The sequence below is a fragment of the Podarcis cretensis genome (genome assembly GCF_951804945.1).
Source record: "Podarcis cretensis genome assembly, chromosome: 8".
Classification (NCBI taxonomy): Eukaryota; Metazoa; Chordata; class Lepidosauria; order Squamata; family Lacertidae; genus Podarcis; species Podarcis cretensis.
Window position 1 is genome coordinate 88,503,581 of NC_137177.1, and position 16,306 is coordinate 88,519,886.

General features: G+C 45.4%; 1 protein-coding gene across 1 annotated transcript; it reads right to left on the bottom strand.

The window, feature by feature from the left end:
- Positions 1 to 1,499: 1,499 nt before the first annotated feature.
- Positions 1,500 to 10,627, bottom strand: GKN2 (gastrokine 2). The gene is made up of 6 exons (XM_079987627.1): positions 10,484 to 10,627; positions 8,392 to 8,448; positions 6,969 to 7,100; positions 5,821 to 5,931; positions 3,215 to 3,368; positions 1,500 to 1,737 (listed from the first exon to the last, which is right to left on the bottom strand). Exons 1-6 carry the CDS (start codon positions 10,493 to 10,495, stop codon positions 1,655 to 1,657), a joined length of 549 nt encoding a protein of 182 aa, XP_079843753.1. The 5' UTR covers positions 10,496 to 10,627; the 3' UTR covers positions 1,500 to 1,654.
- Between the last annotated feature and the right edge of the window lie 5,679 nt (positions 10,628 to 16,306).

Genomic DNA, 16,306 nt, shown 5'->3' on the forward strand with positions numbered 1-16,306 from the left:
AATAATAATAATTTATTATTTATACCCCGCCCATCTGGCTGAGTTTCCCCAGCCACTCTGGGCGGCTTCCAATCAAGTGTTAAAAACAATACAGAATTAAATATTAAAAACTCCCCCTGAAGGGATTGCCTTCAGATGTCTTTTAAAGAGAAGATAGCTGCTTATTTCCTTCACATCTGAAGGGAGGGCGTTCCACACGGCGGGCGCCACTACCAAGAAGGCCCTCTGCCTGATTCCCTGTAACTTGACTTCTAGCAATGAGGGAACCGCCAGAAGGCCCTCGGCGCTGGACCTCTGTGTCCGGGCTGAATGATGGGGGCGGAGACGCTCCTTCAGGTATACTGGACCGAGGCCGTTTAGGGCTTTAAAGGTCAGCACCAACACTTTGAATTGTACTCGGAAACGTACTCGGAAACATAGACAAAACGATGTCTTTTTAGTTTATTGCTGCTTTTAATTTTTTTGAACGTTGTAGTTATTTAATTGCTATATTCTTTTGTAAACCATTAGATGTGTTTCATTAACCATCAAGAGGTATACAAATTTTATGGAATTAATAAATATATTTAATCAGAAAGAGTTGTGGTTGCTGAGTAAATGAGCGAAAAGGTAGGCTGTATTTCAGGACTAGCTAAAACCTGGCTTGTGGGCCACATCAGGGCACCCACCAGAGCAAAATATTGATGACCCCCACCGAGTGGAGGGGTATTAAATAAATGAATAAGCTAGAGACAGCACCTGGTCTTCTGCCTAGCTCTGCACTAGTATGGGGTTCAAAAGTGCCATCACCCCAGTCCTCAGATTGGTTATTTGATGAGTGAGAAGGCAACTGAGCTGCATGCAAGAGAGTGGAGCAGGTGTATCTACCACTGGCAAGACACCCCTCAGGCACAAAAATGTTGGCGCACACCCCCCCCCCCCCGGCTGTAAATGCTCAGAGATATGCTTGGTTCTTTCTCACTTATTCACATCTTTCTTAGCTAAGACAGACTCTGAAGATGGGTTCTGTCTAGGACAGTGGTTCCCAAATGCTTCAGAGCCACTGCCTCCTTGGCCCCATAGACACATCCCCAGGGCCGGATTTAGGTTTGATGAGGCCCTCAGCTACTGAAGGTAATGGGGCCCTTTATATGTCCAGCTGTCCTTTGTCAACAACAAATTGTCCCTGTTTTTTGTGTTGAATATATGCTACATGGTAATTTATGGACCTAATAGGTATCTAAAGCCATTTGCACATAACAAAATTTTTTTTTATCTTATATTTTGGAAATGTACATCCAGTTTTCTATCCAGGGGGCTCAAATGCATTTTCTTAAATGATCGTTGATGGCTTTTGTCACTGCATATGCCACACAGGAGCTAAACAGCAAAAGGACCTAATTTTGTAGTTGCTGGGGAGAAGGCTTTGGTTTAGGAACGGACTTCCGGAATGGATTAAGTTTGAGAACCAAGGTACCACTGTAGTGACTTTGAAAATAAGAAGCCAAGAGCGGGGAGGGTTGGGAAGTTGCTTTTCTTTATTAACAGGTCTTGGGTTGGGCTGTAGCTTTCAAGGGAAGCAGAAGGAAGCCCAAGAAGCTGAGGAAAGTGAGATAATTCACGGGGAGGCAGAAAGCTTGGAAGAGCATGGAATACTGGGAGCAGCTCAGGAGGTCTACAGGTTGAGGTTTCCACAGATTTTGATGCCCAGAATGCCAAGGATGCCAGCCTTGGCACAGCCGCCGGCATGGAATCCACCTAGGTGGGAGGAGACAAGAAACACAAATTACACACAAACTTAAAAAATAAATTTGAGACCTGAAAACTGCGATCCTATACCCACTTACTGGGTGGAGAGCGAGTCCCTGTGAACTCAGTGGAGCTTCATAGACTTGGATAAGATTGCACTATTAGGCAGTTAGTGAGATAGTCCTCTTGTGGGATATAATCCACTGAGAGCAGTCAAGTACAACATTCCTTATAATGCTAGAGAAGACATGCAGGGGCATGTTTGGTGCAGCCAGTCACAGGAGGGAAGAGGTGTGCCAATCCTCTTGTGCACCAATCCTGCTTGTGTGGGAGGAGTCAAATACACTGGGAGCAGTCAAATACAACATTCCTTGTTTTCCTAGAGTGGACGTGCAAGGGGATGTTTGGTCCAGCCAGTTGAAACTTCCTGTTCCTCCTGGCTGGAGCATCCTTCCTTTGCATGTGATGGAAGGTGGGCGTGACCTTACCTGTCCAGGTAACAACAGGACGAGTCACACAGCACTCTCTTCTTCACTTCCTTCTTCTTTGGACCAGCTTTTAGCTAGGAATGCTCTGCTAGCTTCTCAGATAGCAGAAGCACTGGGGTTATTCCCCCATATGGGGTAGATCCACATGTACATATTTGTAACTAAGTCTGCCTTCAGGGATCCAACTGTGAACTGATGTAAGTAAACTTCTTTTATTGACTTTGAATAAGATTTTATTCTCTTTATTCTTTTAAGAGGGATTCAAGGGAACTTACCAGGAATGTACAATTCAATCTGAGACAGACTGAATTGTATAAGAGTGAGAGGCTTACACAGGCCTGCAACCAGCTATCTGCTGTGCGTGAGTAGGGGAATGTAAACTCTGCTAAGTAAAGAAACTGCTAACACAAGTTAAAGGTAAAGGGACCCCTGACCATTAAGTCCAGTTGTGGACTCTGGGGTTACGGCGCTCATCTTGCTTTACTGGCCAAAGGAGCCGGCGTTTGTTCGCAGACAGTTTTTCTGAATCATGTGGCCAGCATGACTAAGCCGCTTCTGGCGAAACCAGAGCAACGCACGGAAACACCATTTACTTTCCCGCCGGAGCGGTACCTATTTATCTACTTGCACTTTGACATGCTTTCGAACTGCTAGGTTGGCAGGAGCAGGGACTGAACAATGGGAACTCACCCCATTGCGGGGATTCGAACTGCTAACCTTCTGATCAGCAAGCCCTAGGCTCTGTGGTTTAGACTACAGCACCACCCATGTCCCTAACACAAGTTAGGAAGGATATTAATAAACAATATATCCTCTCCTGCCACCCCGAACATTCCCACACCTCTTCAGTAACCAATCCAGAAAACCTGCCACTCCAGTTTGCGGAGCTCTTTTAGTCTAGTTTGATCTGCATTTCCATTGCACTTCCAACATTTAACGACTCTGGAAGTTCCATTTCCAAACTGAAGCAGCTGTTTGGCTGGACTGTGAATACTCACTCTCAACTTTTTCAACTTTGTAAACGGGCACGTTCTTGCAGAGCTTCTCGATGGAGCTGCCGAAAAGAAGCCACTCCTTGATTTCTCCGAAGAAAGAGTCACTGGGTTCATATTTCACCCACACGTTTCTGGGGGACACCATCTTGTTCATCATCTAAAAAGGGAATGTGTTTATGAAGTAACTCATTTCTAGAGGGACAGCTGTGTTCATTTCCTGCTGCTGCACCAAGCATTGTTAAAGACTCCCACACAAGACAGCTTTACATAACCTGATGCCCTCCATAGGTTTTGGGCTTAAACTCCCATCAGCGTCAGTCAAAACAGCTGTATAATTCTGGGGCTGCTGGGAGCATAGTTGTGCTGGCTGGAGCTAATGGAGGTTGTAGCCCCAAACAGTTGGAGGACACCAGGCTGCGGAGGGCTAGCACTTGACTTAAGATGAGTGGGGTCATCATAAGGCATATTACTTTCCCTCCCCTAGAAACCCTGGGAATTATAGACTGAGGAGGGATAGGATATCTGAAGGGTTGTCATATGGAAGATGGAGCAAGCTTGTTTACCAGTGCTCTGGAGGGGAGGACCTGAGCAAAAGGATTCAAATGACAAAGAAAGTGATTCTGACTAAATATTAGGAAGAACTTTCCAATAGTAGCAGCTATTCAGTAGTGGAATGGATTCGCTCGGAAAGTGGTAGACATTCTTCACTGGATATTTTTAAACAGAGGTTGTCAGGGATCCTTTAGCTGTGATTCCTGCTATAACGATCTCTGGCAAGCAAGCAGCCTGATAAGCAGCAACGACTCTCCGTCAGTTTTATATAAGTTTATTTAAAAGAAAAACACACCCAGAGCATGGCGTTCTACCTGCTCTCATTAACCTTAGTTGCTCAGTCTGACTCATTATTCCTCCCCCAACAGGAAGGATGCCAAAATCCCGCCTTTCTTCTCCTTCCCTTCCGTTACACTCTGAGCCTCTCCAACCTCCTTGTACGGGGACTGCACGGCTGGCCTGTCTCTTCCCCAGAAGACACAGCCTCCGACTCTGGCTTATCTGCTGGTTGCCTGGCAAAGCTTTGGCTAAATTCCAACTCTTCTTCTCCTTGGGAGCTAACAACTTGTTCCCTGGGAAGGAGAGGGTCTGGTCTGTCCTCTCTAAACTCAGAGAGACAGCTCTCATCTGCAGAGTCAGCCCCTTGCTTGCTCAGCTCAATTTCTGAGGCTGACTCTTCCACTGCGCTCTGGGGGGCCACGTTCCTGACACCTGCATTGAGGGAGTTCGATTTGGGAGTTCCTTCCAACACTACAATTCTATGATTCAAAGTGCATAAACTGAATACAATATACAACTTGAAGACTGGGAAAAGATGTGGAAGGTGAATTTAAAATTTACAGTTTGTATTTTATTGAAAGAGAATTATATGAAAATGATGTATAGATGGTATATTAAGCCAGAGAAAGTGGCAAAAAATGTATAAAAGGGGATCTAAAACCTGTTGGAAATGTAAAGAAAAAGATGATACATTTTATCATATGTGGTGGAAATGCAAAAGGGTTAGAAATTATTGGGAAATGATATATAATGAATTGGGGGGGGGGGAGTTTTAAAAGACTTTTGTTAAGAAACCAGAAGCATTTCTCCTAGGAATTTTAGATCAAGATTAAAAAAAGAAAGAAAATTGTAAATTATTTATGTATGCAACAACAGCGGCAAGAATTATATTAGCACAAGCTTGGAAGACAGAAGAAATACCAACAAAAGAACAATGGCAAGGGAAACTTATGGAATATACAGAATTGGCAAAATTAACAGATAAATTACATGAAAAGGATAACTAAGACTTTAAAAGAGAATGGGAACCATTTACAACATATATGAAGAGGCAACATAAAGAACTGGACTCACTGGGAGGGTTTGAATAAACAAACACAGTTGTATATATAAAAAAGTAAGACTATATGTATTGGGAAAATTTTGGGAAGTAACACACAGTAATATGGAAATAAAACAAAATGGGAGTATGAGGGAAGTCCAGGGGAGGAGGGGGGGAAATATGGAAAATTGTTAGAGAAATATTGTTAGAGGATGTATACATGGAAAAGAACAATACAACATATTTTTAAAAAACCAAAGTGCATAAACTGAATAGGCATGTACAATGTATGATATACCGTATTTTTCGTCCTATAGGGCGCACCGGCCCATATGATGCACATCGGGTTTTTTTGGGGGGGAATGAATTTAAAAAAAATATTTCCCCCCCCAGCCGCGGCTGCCGCCCCAAGCCTTGTGCACACCTGCCCGAAGCACGGGGCACCCTCCGGAGGGCTCCATGTGCTTCGGGCGGCAGGCTGCACCCCCAAGCCTCGCGCGCCCGGCGGGACCTCCCACCGGGCTTGCCAGGCTTGCGGATAGTTTCCTGAAGCCTGGAGAGCGAGAGGGGTCAGTCCGCACCGATGCCTCTCGCTCTCCAGGCTTCAGCGAAAGCCTGCATTGGCCCCATAGGACGCACACACATTTCCCCTTCATTTTTGGAGGGGGAAAAGTGCGTCCTATGGGGCGAAAAATACGGTATACACTGAGATGTCTGTAATGAACTCTGCAGTTACCTGTTTCTCATAAGCCAGCCGCCCAACTTCTTCCAGCTCTGGAATGTAGCCTTTTTCCATCTTCATGACAAAGCAGGCCCGTCGAGAAAAGAGCCGAGTGGCGATGTATCCCTGTCATTCACAAAAGGAGAATAAGAATTGAGATTAAGCTACTGGGACTTCCGGGCTCCTTTTCGCTCCCATCCCAAGATAGGAATCGACATTGGCTTTCAGTCTGAACTAGAGGCCCATGGTAAACAAGAAAAACTCTTTCTGAGGCCACTGGCCAGTTTTATTAAAGGTGTTTGAATACATTTGGATGTCCTGCAACTGATGATTCAACCTCATTTTGTAGCATTTTTACTTTTAGGGGCAAGAAAGACTTGCCGAAATGCATTAATAATTTCAGAGGTAATGACAGGTGACTATTGACACCTTTGTCTGAAGCCACATTTTGTATGAACACAATTTTTAAAAATGAAAATAAATGACCATCTTCTCCGTTACAAACTGTGTGTGAACAAATTCAGGAAAATGCCTGGATTGGTGAGCAAAGGGGTCTAACTCTGTCACTTGTAAAAGTGGATTTTGAGTCACTAACCTAACTCCTCCTAATGTGTCAAAATTGGATAGACTCAACGAGTTCTTCATTCTTGCCAGAAAACCAATCTGTATGTGGAATGTCAAGCTGACTTATTTTACAAAGCGAAGAAAGCCATTCATTCAAAAGCACGAATGAATTTGACTGTTCTGGAAACAAATTCCTCAGAATGTGACTGACGGGTGCTCGGCATTGCCATCACCCTTTACAATGTCTGTGATCACCCCAAAATAAGTTTATTTTAAATAGATGATACTGGGTGGGTAGATGGATGGATGGAATGCAGCTGAATAAAAAAAGGTTTCTGCCTAAAATATTGGTTATTCCTGGTGTGATTTCTTTCTTTCCTGTGTTGTTAAGCCCACCTTTCTTCCATAAATGAACCCAAGGCAGAATTCCTGTACTTTCAAGGCAGTCTCCCAACCAGGCACTGACCAGTCCCAGACCTGCTTAGCTGCCATAAGGTAGATGGTGGCTCCACCTGCCTTCAGATCCACCCTCTGCCACCTGAGTCTGTTTTGCAGAGGACCCCAGAAGATTGTTGTGAGACAGAAACAGGTAGACTTACATGCTTGTAGTCAAAAATGGTATCTGAAGAGCAAAGTCCTCCATAGACGTGGATGTTGGCCACTTGATTCTCATTATCTATGGACACGGTCTGCTGGACATAATCACCATTGTAGCTTGGGATTCTGTAGACCTGAGAGTAAATATAGCCCCCAAATTGTTGTTGTTATTAATTTTTACATATTCCTTGTTGTGAAATTTGACATAAGTATGGGTGCTTTACATATATATATATATTAAAGTGTAATTCACTTAAACTTTCTTTTAAAAAAATCAAAGTGACTAATGAGATAATCACTTAAAAGAACCCCATTATTAGGCAGTATGCCAAAGTACACAGCAGCAGGGGAAAAAACCCATCAAATGCTTGAAAAACTGGAGCAAAAATGAAAAACACAAATAATCAGCAAAATGGGGGGGGGTGTGTGATCTCTTTTGCAGCATCGGGAAGCAACCAACAGATCCTTGAAAGAGTCAGGTTTTAATCTGACTTCTAACAACACCCAGTATTGTGGGTCAGAGGGCCCCCCATGCAGAGGCATGTCACAGTGTTGGCACTACTATTACTGTGGAGGCGGGCACTTGCCCATGTGACAGGAGCTCCGATGCTGAACCTCAAGGGAGCTGATTCCCAGTTTAAAGGTAAAGGGACCCCTGACCATTAAGTCCAGTCGCGAACGACTCTGGGGTTGCGGCACTCATCTCACTTTACTGGCCGAGGGAGCTGGCGTTTGTCCGCAGACAATTTTTCTGGGTCATGTGGCCAGCATGACTAAGCTGCTTCTGGCGAACCAGAGCAGCGCATGTAAACGCTGTTTACTGTCCCGCTGGAGTGGTACCTATTTATCTACTCACGCTTTGACATGCTTTCGAACTGCTAGGTTGGCAGGAGCTGGGACTGAGCAACGGGAGCTCACCCTGCCATGGGGATTCGAACCACCGACAGTCCGATCAGCAAGCCCTAGGCTCAGTGGTTTAGACCATGTCCAGTTTATACCAGTTTAGGGGTATAAATAAACAGCATATTCAACTGGGCTCTGAAGCTAACAGATCATCAATGCAAAATGAACAATAGCAGAGTAATATGTTCTAACTGCCATTCTCTGCTAAAAAACTGAAAGCCCCCAAACTGTGAGCCTATGTTTTCAGAGGAGCAGGATACAACCCTGTCCAAAACAAGGTGCAATTCTTAGATCTGCAAATCCACCAGTACTTCTATCTTATCTGTTTACATTTTGCTTCATTTCTGCCAGTCCCACTTTTCACAGTATTTTAGGAGTTCTGCTCACTTCCGCATGCTGGTGTTGTGTAGGGCATACATGCAGTGGGATAAATAAAACAGCAGCCCCAGTATAGTAAATACCACCACAATGGTTACGTCATTTGAAGTGTTGCCGTGGTGAAAAAGAGATGATTCTGTTTACCTGGAAAGTGGCAAAAGCTGGGCTCCAGAAGACCCCCAGAACAGCGATTAATACAGCCTGGAGAAAGAAAAGTGGGAGGGGGAAGATATTTTCCATCAAGATAAAACAGGACAGCAAACTCACAGTTGGAAGTGGCTCCATTTAAAGCAGTAATTCCCAAACTTTTAGGGGTCACTGCCCCCTTGGTTCCATAACCTCATTCCCAAGGCCCCTTACCCTACCATGAGGAAGGTAATAACACCATAAAATTCAAAACAGACGCAATTAATGGCACATTAATTCAATTAAAATTATTTAGTTAATTCAACAAAATGGATGAGCTAGATCCAGTGATAACCAACTTTTCAAAGTCTGAGAGTCACTAACATCTCTAGGACTCCTCTGCCAGCCCCTTGCCTTTTTGCACCCCCCTAGGTAACACACACACACACCCCGGGCACTACCACCCATTGTTTGATTTTGGGCTAATGGCAGTGAACTCAATGTGGGTGGGTAGCTTTGAACCTTCTGCTACCTTCTAGAAGCTACCAGCACCACAAGTAAATGCACAGAGATTCCATACATGTGCAGCTTCCCTGTTGCATTCAGGGATTGTCAATGCCCTGGGAGAGCAATATTACCAGTGCCCCATGCTGGTATTAGAAGAGGAATGGGATCTCCCTTCCCCAAGGAATGCAGAGGAGAACCAGAAGCTCTATTCTTCCCAACTCCCACAAAGAGGCTGCATTTTGTTCCCACCAATCCAATGGGGGGGGGGGCACTGAATGCCCCCTGCAGGACCTTCAGAGAATCTACCCAAGACATGCCTCACTTCTTGGCTTCTTTATTTAAAATATTTGTGAACCACCTCTCATTAAAATAAATACCCAGGCAGTGTACAATCAAGCAATTCAATGCAAAACAGGAATGCAACATCCAATCAAAGCAGTCTAGTAAGGGCAACACCTCATGATTTCAGTAGCTAGGAATCATTCAGCTGGCATCAGAGGCTGGAGTAAGCCTGAGTTCTCAACAGCCAGTGGCATCTCAGCAAAGGAAGGTGCCTGTTGCCCCTCAGTGGGTGGAAGTCCATTCCCCAGTCAGGGGGCCACCACGCAGAATGCCCTGCCCCAATTTGCCACACTATGAACCTCCACAGGCCTTGGAATAACACACCAAATTGAAGGTTGCCTGTGGAAGAGCTCCGCCCCCTGCCCCCCCATTCTCGGGGTCCTCTTTTATCCATCACTGGATCTTTGTGCTGCCCCCTCCCCCAGATCTCCTGTACCAGATTTTCAGTTTAAACATCCATGACGTTCAAAGTTTTGATTGTGTTGTGGGGTTGAGGGGGGTCAGTGCCCCGAGTCCCTTCCAGACATGGGGTCCTGTACATAGTGAGGATTAGGGTCCAATAGGGGATTCTGTTACTGAGCTAGACAGGCAAGTTTTTGAGGAAGACGGTGACCTCAGCTGGCCACTTAAGTGTCCTCATCAGCATCCCAAAAGAATGAGCCAGGTCGCAAGAACTACAACAAGTGATGGTGGGCCTCTAGGCTAAAGATTCCTTCACCTGCTCACCTAGCTGCTAGGTAGGAGAACTGTAGCCAGAGAGTGTGAGAGAGAAATGAGCTGGAAGCAGCCTGGAGGATGGAGAAACAGAGACCTGCTTGCTCTGTGCTGGATCCAAAGCTGTGACTCACGGAGAAGCAAGATCTGTTGGCGTGCTGATGTTGTGAGTCCCTCCATCCTATGCTCAGGCTGTATAGATGTGTAAATAAAACCAATATGCTAAAGACATCACAGTCTCTGCTGACCTTCATTCCAAGGAATCCGAACCCTGGTGTGGTGTGTAACAATATAATCCTACTCTGCTGTCAGAAAATCGTTCTGTTCTGTAGTTACAGAAATGAGTTCATTCAAAACCAAAGCAAGTTCATTCAAAATTCACAAAATGTAAAGTTTTGGATGAGATAAAGGTCCCTGTCTCCTTCCAAGAGATGCTAGCTTGCGGTGAATCCCCACCTGCTATGAATTTCCACCCTTACAAAGACAATTCACAACCTCCCCTAAATATATTAATTTTTGCTAAAAGGATTCTGCCAGCTATACTCACGAGTCCGCTCATTTTTCTCTCAGATAAGGGGAAGAAGCTGAGAAGCAAATGGAATAAGATTCCCAAGACTTCGAACTTTTATATCTTGCCCGTAGGTGTGGGGAACATTACACAGAAATAGGCCCCGTACACTTTGGGACTCCATATCTATTGGACCCGCCATGGTAAACGGCTTTATCTGCATTTTGGGCTGAGCCGATAACCACGCCCGATAGCCCAGAGTACATTAGTCAGCTGCGAAAAAATTCCAATTTGGTCATTTTGCAAATATCAGTTAACCCTTTCCAGAATGTCTGCACCTGCCTCCCTCTAGTCTGCCCATCTGCTATACGATATCAGGTTCTTAAATAGAGGGTGGGGTGTGTTTGAGGTTCTGTGAGGGAGGGGATGCTTCTGAGATTCCCCTCACCTAAATTTTACCAGGATTTTGGAGTTCCACATTACTGAGCTTTGTTCCCGCAGCAGAACCCAATATGCATGGGAAACCCTCTGTTCTGAATTTTGCTCAGACCAACTAGTATGTCACGGACTCCATAACTTGCTTGCTGGTTTCCCATTGGAACTTCAGATTGGCCACTGTGAGAACAGGATGTTGGACCAAATAGCCATTGGCCTGATCCAGGATGGCTCTTTTATGTTTTAATTAGTGCTTATCCCTGCACCTCTAGAGTGCATTACATAGGAAGAGAGTCAGACTATTGGGTCTAGCTTTGAATTGTCTAAACTGGCCAGCAGAGCTCTCCAGGATTTCAGACAGCCTTCTCACACAGCCCTGCCTGGAGATTTCACTGGGGAAATCTAGGACGTCCTTTAATCTGTCCTGGATCTTCCAATATCCAGCTTCGTTGGAGGTTGGTGGGTTCTAGCGTCAAGAGAAAGGGAGAAAAAAAATTCTCTACCCACTTCCTCCTCTTGCTTGCCTTTTTCTTCTTCTAAACTTTACACATGTTGAGATTTCCTCGCAGGGGCGGTGTGTCCTTTTTCGCTGCTTCAGATGAAACAGGAAGCGCTGCCTTGCTGGACCACTGCTGCCATTGCTGCCACTGCTGCCGCCACCTACCTGCTCCTGCCACCACTGCATGCCCTGCCGCATCCACCGTTGGCAGAGAAGCAGTGCTGCCATTGGCACCAATTTCAGGCAAGATCATACCAATTTTGGGTGAGGTTTTGCCCAAAATCGCAAAAGATCTTGCTTGCTCTGCAAGATCTCATTCAAATCGAATCAAGTACCTTTTTCAGCATCACGATATTATTTTTAAAAAATATTTTTATTAAACAATTTCAACATAACAAATTATCAAACCATATACAGTGGTACCTCTGGTTGCGAATGGGATCCGTTCCGGAGGCCCGTTTGCAACATGAACAGAATGCAACCCGCAGTGGCGCGTCTGCGCATGAGCGTCTGCACATGCGCGTGACATCATTTTGCTCGTCTGCGCATGCACGAGCAGCGAAACTGGAAGTAACCCTTTTCAGTACTTCTGGGTTGCCATGGGACGCAACCTGAAAAAACGTATCATGAAGCAAATGTAACATGAGGTATGACTGTAATCCCATACATTATTCCCCCCTCCCCCCTTCCATCCCCCCCACCAGGGACTTTCCTCAGCTACTTTCTCTGATTTCTCTGCACGTATTATTCTCTGCATGTTATAAAATTATACATATCCTTATGTTATCTATCTACCTTGTTATCAATTTGTGTGGTGGTGTTGTTGTTGTTTAGTCGTTTAGTCGTGTCCGACTCTTCGTGACCCTCTGGACCAGAGCACGCCAGGCACTCCTGTCTTCCACTGCCTCCCGCACTTTGGTCAAACTCATGCTGGTAGCTTCGAGAACACTGTCCAACCATCTCGTCCTCTGTCGTCCCCTTCTCCTTGTGTCCTCCATCTTTCCCAACATCAGGGTCTTTTCCAAGGAGTCTTCTCTTCTCATGAGGTGGCCAAAGTCTTGGAGCCTCAGCTTCACAATCAGCTTCACGATCAATTTGTGTTGTTGTTGTTGTTGTTGTTGTTTAGTCGTTTAGTCGTGTCCGACTCTTCGTGACCCCATGGACCAGAGAACGCCAGGCACTCCTGTCCTCCACTGCCCCCCGCAGCTTGGTCAGACTCATGCTGGTAACCTCGAAAACACTATCCAACCATCTCGTCCTCTGTCGCCCCCTTCTCCTTGTGCCCTCCATCTTTCCCAACATCAGGGTCTTCTCCAGGGAGTCTTCTCTTCTCATGAGGTGGCCAAAGTACTGGAGCCTCAGCTTCACAATCTGTCCTTCCAGTGAGCACTCAGGGCTGATTTCCTTCAGAATGGAGAGGTTTGATCTTCTTGCAGTCCATGGGACTCTCAAGAGTCTCCTCCAGCACCATAATTTGTGTATGTTTATTCAAAACCTGCCAAGGAGTCCAGTTCATTTTGTTGTCTTTTTAGATAATTTGTAAAAAGTTCCCATTCTTTCTTAAACTCACAGTTGTCCATGTCCCGAAGTTTGTATGTCAATTTAGCTAGTTCTGCATAGCTCATCCATTTTTCATGCCACTGTTCTTTTGTTGGGATTTCCTCATTCTTCCATTCTTGTGCTATCAAGACTCTTGCCATATTGGTATCACGGTATTAAATATTTCAAGTTACTGGGATAATTTAAAAGGGCAAGGGTGAAGCTGTCGAGGGTAGTAAGGTCACGCTGTGATCGTGTGCACTTAGGTATTCTGCTTTGCCCTGTCTATACCCCAAAAGGATGGTTTGTTGGGAACCCTTTCAGGTAAAATTGTGGCTAAAAAGGAAGCTACTAAGGCCATGATATCTGCTGGGAGAAACCTCATTTGACTTCTTCTCGGATTTGTAGGTCAGAGGTCCAACATTGTGATGGTCTGGGGCTCGGACTCGGAACCAGAGGAGACTCAGTCTGCACCGGACCCTTTGCCTCAGGTGGCATCTGAACCAAGTCTGAGGCCTGATTCTGAAGAGCCCCAGTCTGCACAGGTTCCCCTGCAACAAGCACCAGCTGGGCCGAGTCAGGGGCCTGAGCCTGCCCTGGCTCCAGATGTGGGGATTACCTCGTTGCCTCCAGCTGGGCCATCACTTACAGCTGCTCCATTACCAGTTGGGTCAGGAGAAGCTGAGGCGGCCTCTGGGTCTAGTAACCCACCGATGTCTCCCGAGCTGCAAAGACTCAGGTCTGAGAAAAGGAGAGACCTGAGTACTCACAGGAGGAGTGCTCGCCTTTGGGCGAGACAGGGAGGTGAGTCGCCGGAGGATCAGGACCGGCCATTACCCCGACAAAGATAAAAGGCTGTCGGACCCCGCCCCAGGTTGCGGGAGCAACATTGCTGTTTGCTAGAACCTGCCTGAGATCCTGTACCTGTCCTTGCCTGGTTTCCTGCCTTGTGTCCTGCCTTAGCCCTGTTGGGCTGACTCCTCATGGAATCCTTGGATTCGGGACTGGACCTGGACCGCGTTGCTCAGTTTAACCCCTGGGCCCAGCACAAACATTTTGCTCAGCATCAGTTGGCGAGGTCTGCTGTGTAAAGGGCAATCTTTGAGATTGTGGTCCATTGGTTGATGGACTGTATGGAGTGGACGGAAATGTCTGTCAGAGCCCGAGACCGGGGAGAGGAGATGGTGGAAGAAGATTGGAAGATTTAAAGTCTATATATAGAAATATTGTAAAATTAATGAGTGACAGGAAAATGTTGGAATGAATTTTTATGGCCTTAGTAGAAATGCTATAAGGAGTTAAGCTTAAATAAGTATACTAATTTTAATGGAAATAAGATTAAAAATATGTTAAGACATTTATATGATAGAAAATGGAGAAAGATGGAAAGGAATTGCTAAAACAATTAATGGAAGTGGAATACAAAGAGGGAGGTGAGAGGAGGTCGAGGAAATGAAAGTTAGAATATGGAAAAGGTATGATGTATGTTTTTAAATTGTTTTTGTTTTGTTTTGTTTAGTTCATTGTGTTGGGTGATGTGTTGAGGTTGTGTTTTGTATGGTTTATATATTGTATTGTTGTTTTTTCTTGCTCTTGTTCTTTTTTTTCTCTTTTTTCTCTTTTTCCTTTTTAAAAAGTAATAAATTTTATTATTATTTTTAAAAAGAGATTGTGGTCCATTGAATCAGGTACTACGGTGGTAGCTCGGGTTACATACGCTTCAGGTTACAGACTCTGCTAACCCTGAAATAGTGCTTCAGGTTAAGAACTTTGCTTCAGGATGAGAACAGAAATCGTGCTCTGGCGGCGCGGCGGCAGCAGGAGGCCCCATTAGCTAAAGTGGTGCTTCAGGTTAAGAACAGTTTCAGGTTAAGAACGGACCTCCAGAACGAATTAAGTACTTAACTCGAGGTCCCACTGTACTTGGTTGCAGGCACACAGACGGGCTTGATAAGGAGTATGTAAGAATCTGCCTTTGGTCACTGCAGAAGGGAAGGCATTTAATCTTGCGAGCATAAAGGAAGATCTCATTCAATTTCAAGCAAGATCATGCCCCAAATGGTTGTGATCGTGCCCAAAATTGGTACCAATGGGGGCGACACTTCTCCACCACTGTCAGAGGCAGCTAGTCAGGTGGGGCACCCATGGGTGTGTCTCCTGGGGCCTGAGGTAGTGGACTCAGCCTGCCTAATGGCTGTGCCAGCTCTGTCTCCTCGTTGGTTTTTGTCTTCTGCGGCCAGGGAGCCCTCACAACCTCCCTTCAGCACGCCTGCCCCCAGTTTGGTGCTATCCTGCTCAGGCTGGAGGGAGCCCAGCTCTGATGGTTGGGAACTGATGATGGGATTTGCAATCCAAGACATTTGGAAGGTACCAAGTTTAGGGAGAGTTGGGATGAATAAATATCACTTTTGCAAACATTTGTGCCAGCTGTGAAGAACTGTGCAGGTTTTAAGCAAAGATCCGCAGTGTAAGAACTTAACTTTATATCCATGGAAAGATGGTCTGTATCTTTTTTTTACAGATTCCATACCGCTATCAGCATGTTCTTTTGAAAGGGGCCACATTTCCCTTAAAAGAGACGCTGGTGGCGCTGTGGTCTAAACCACTGAGCCTAGGGCTTGCCGATCAGAAGGTCGGCAGTTCGAATCCCCGCGACGGGGTGAGCTCCCGTTGCTCAGTCCCTGCTCCTGCCAACCTAGCAGTTTGAAAGCATGTCAAAGTGCAAGTAGGTACTGCTCTGGCAGGAAGGTAAACGGTGTTTCTGTGCACTGCTCTGGTTCGCCAGAAGCAGCTTAGTCATGCTGGCCACATGACCTGGAAGCTGTATGCCGGCTCCCTCAGCCAATAAAGCGAGATGAGCGCCGTAACCCCAGAGTTGTCTGAGACTGGACCTAGCGGTCAGGGCTCCCTTTACCTTACCTTTAATACCTGTTTACAGGTGTTAACAGAAGAGGCTGTTGGCCTTCGCAAACAGTTTTTGTGTATGCATGGATCAGTTAATTATATCAATTTAAAGATGTGAGCAGGGAAGACAAAGAACTGTCGCCATTGGAGCAACAGATCTCAGAATGTTTTCTCTTGTTAAATTCACGTTTCCTTGAAAATTAGATCGACTCTAGGGGTGGCAGCCAACTTGGTTTACTCAGAGTAGACCTGCTGAAATTAACAGTCCTAACTTAGTCATGTTCACAAATTTCTGTTGAGTAAAACATAGCTGAATGCCACCCTAAAAGCAAAAGTCACAAGAATGGAACTTAATGTAAAAAATCCAGATTTCTGCCCATCCTGATCAATGCAGATGTTGGATTGTTACTTGACATTTCACACAACAGGCTTACTAGGCGAGACTTGTTTGTTTTGTGGGATTAAACTCGGTCTTAATTCAGCAG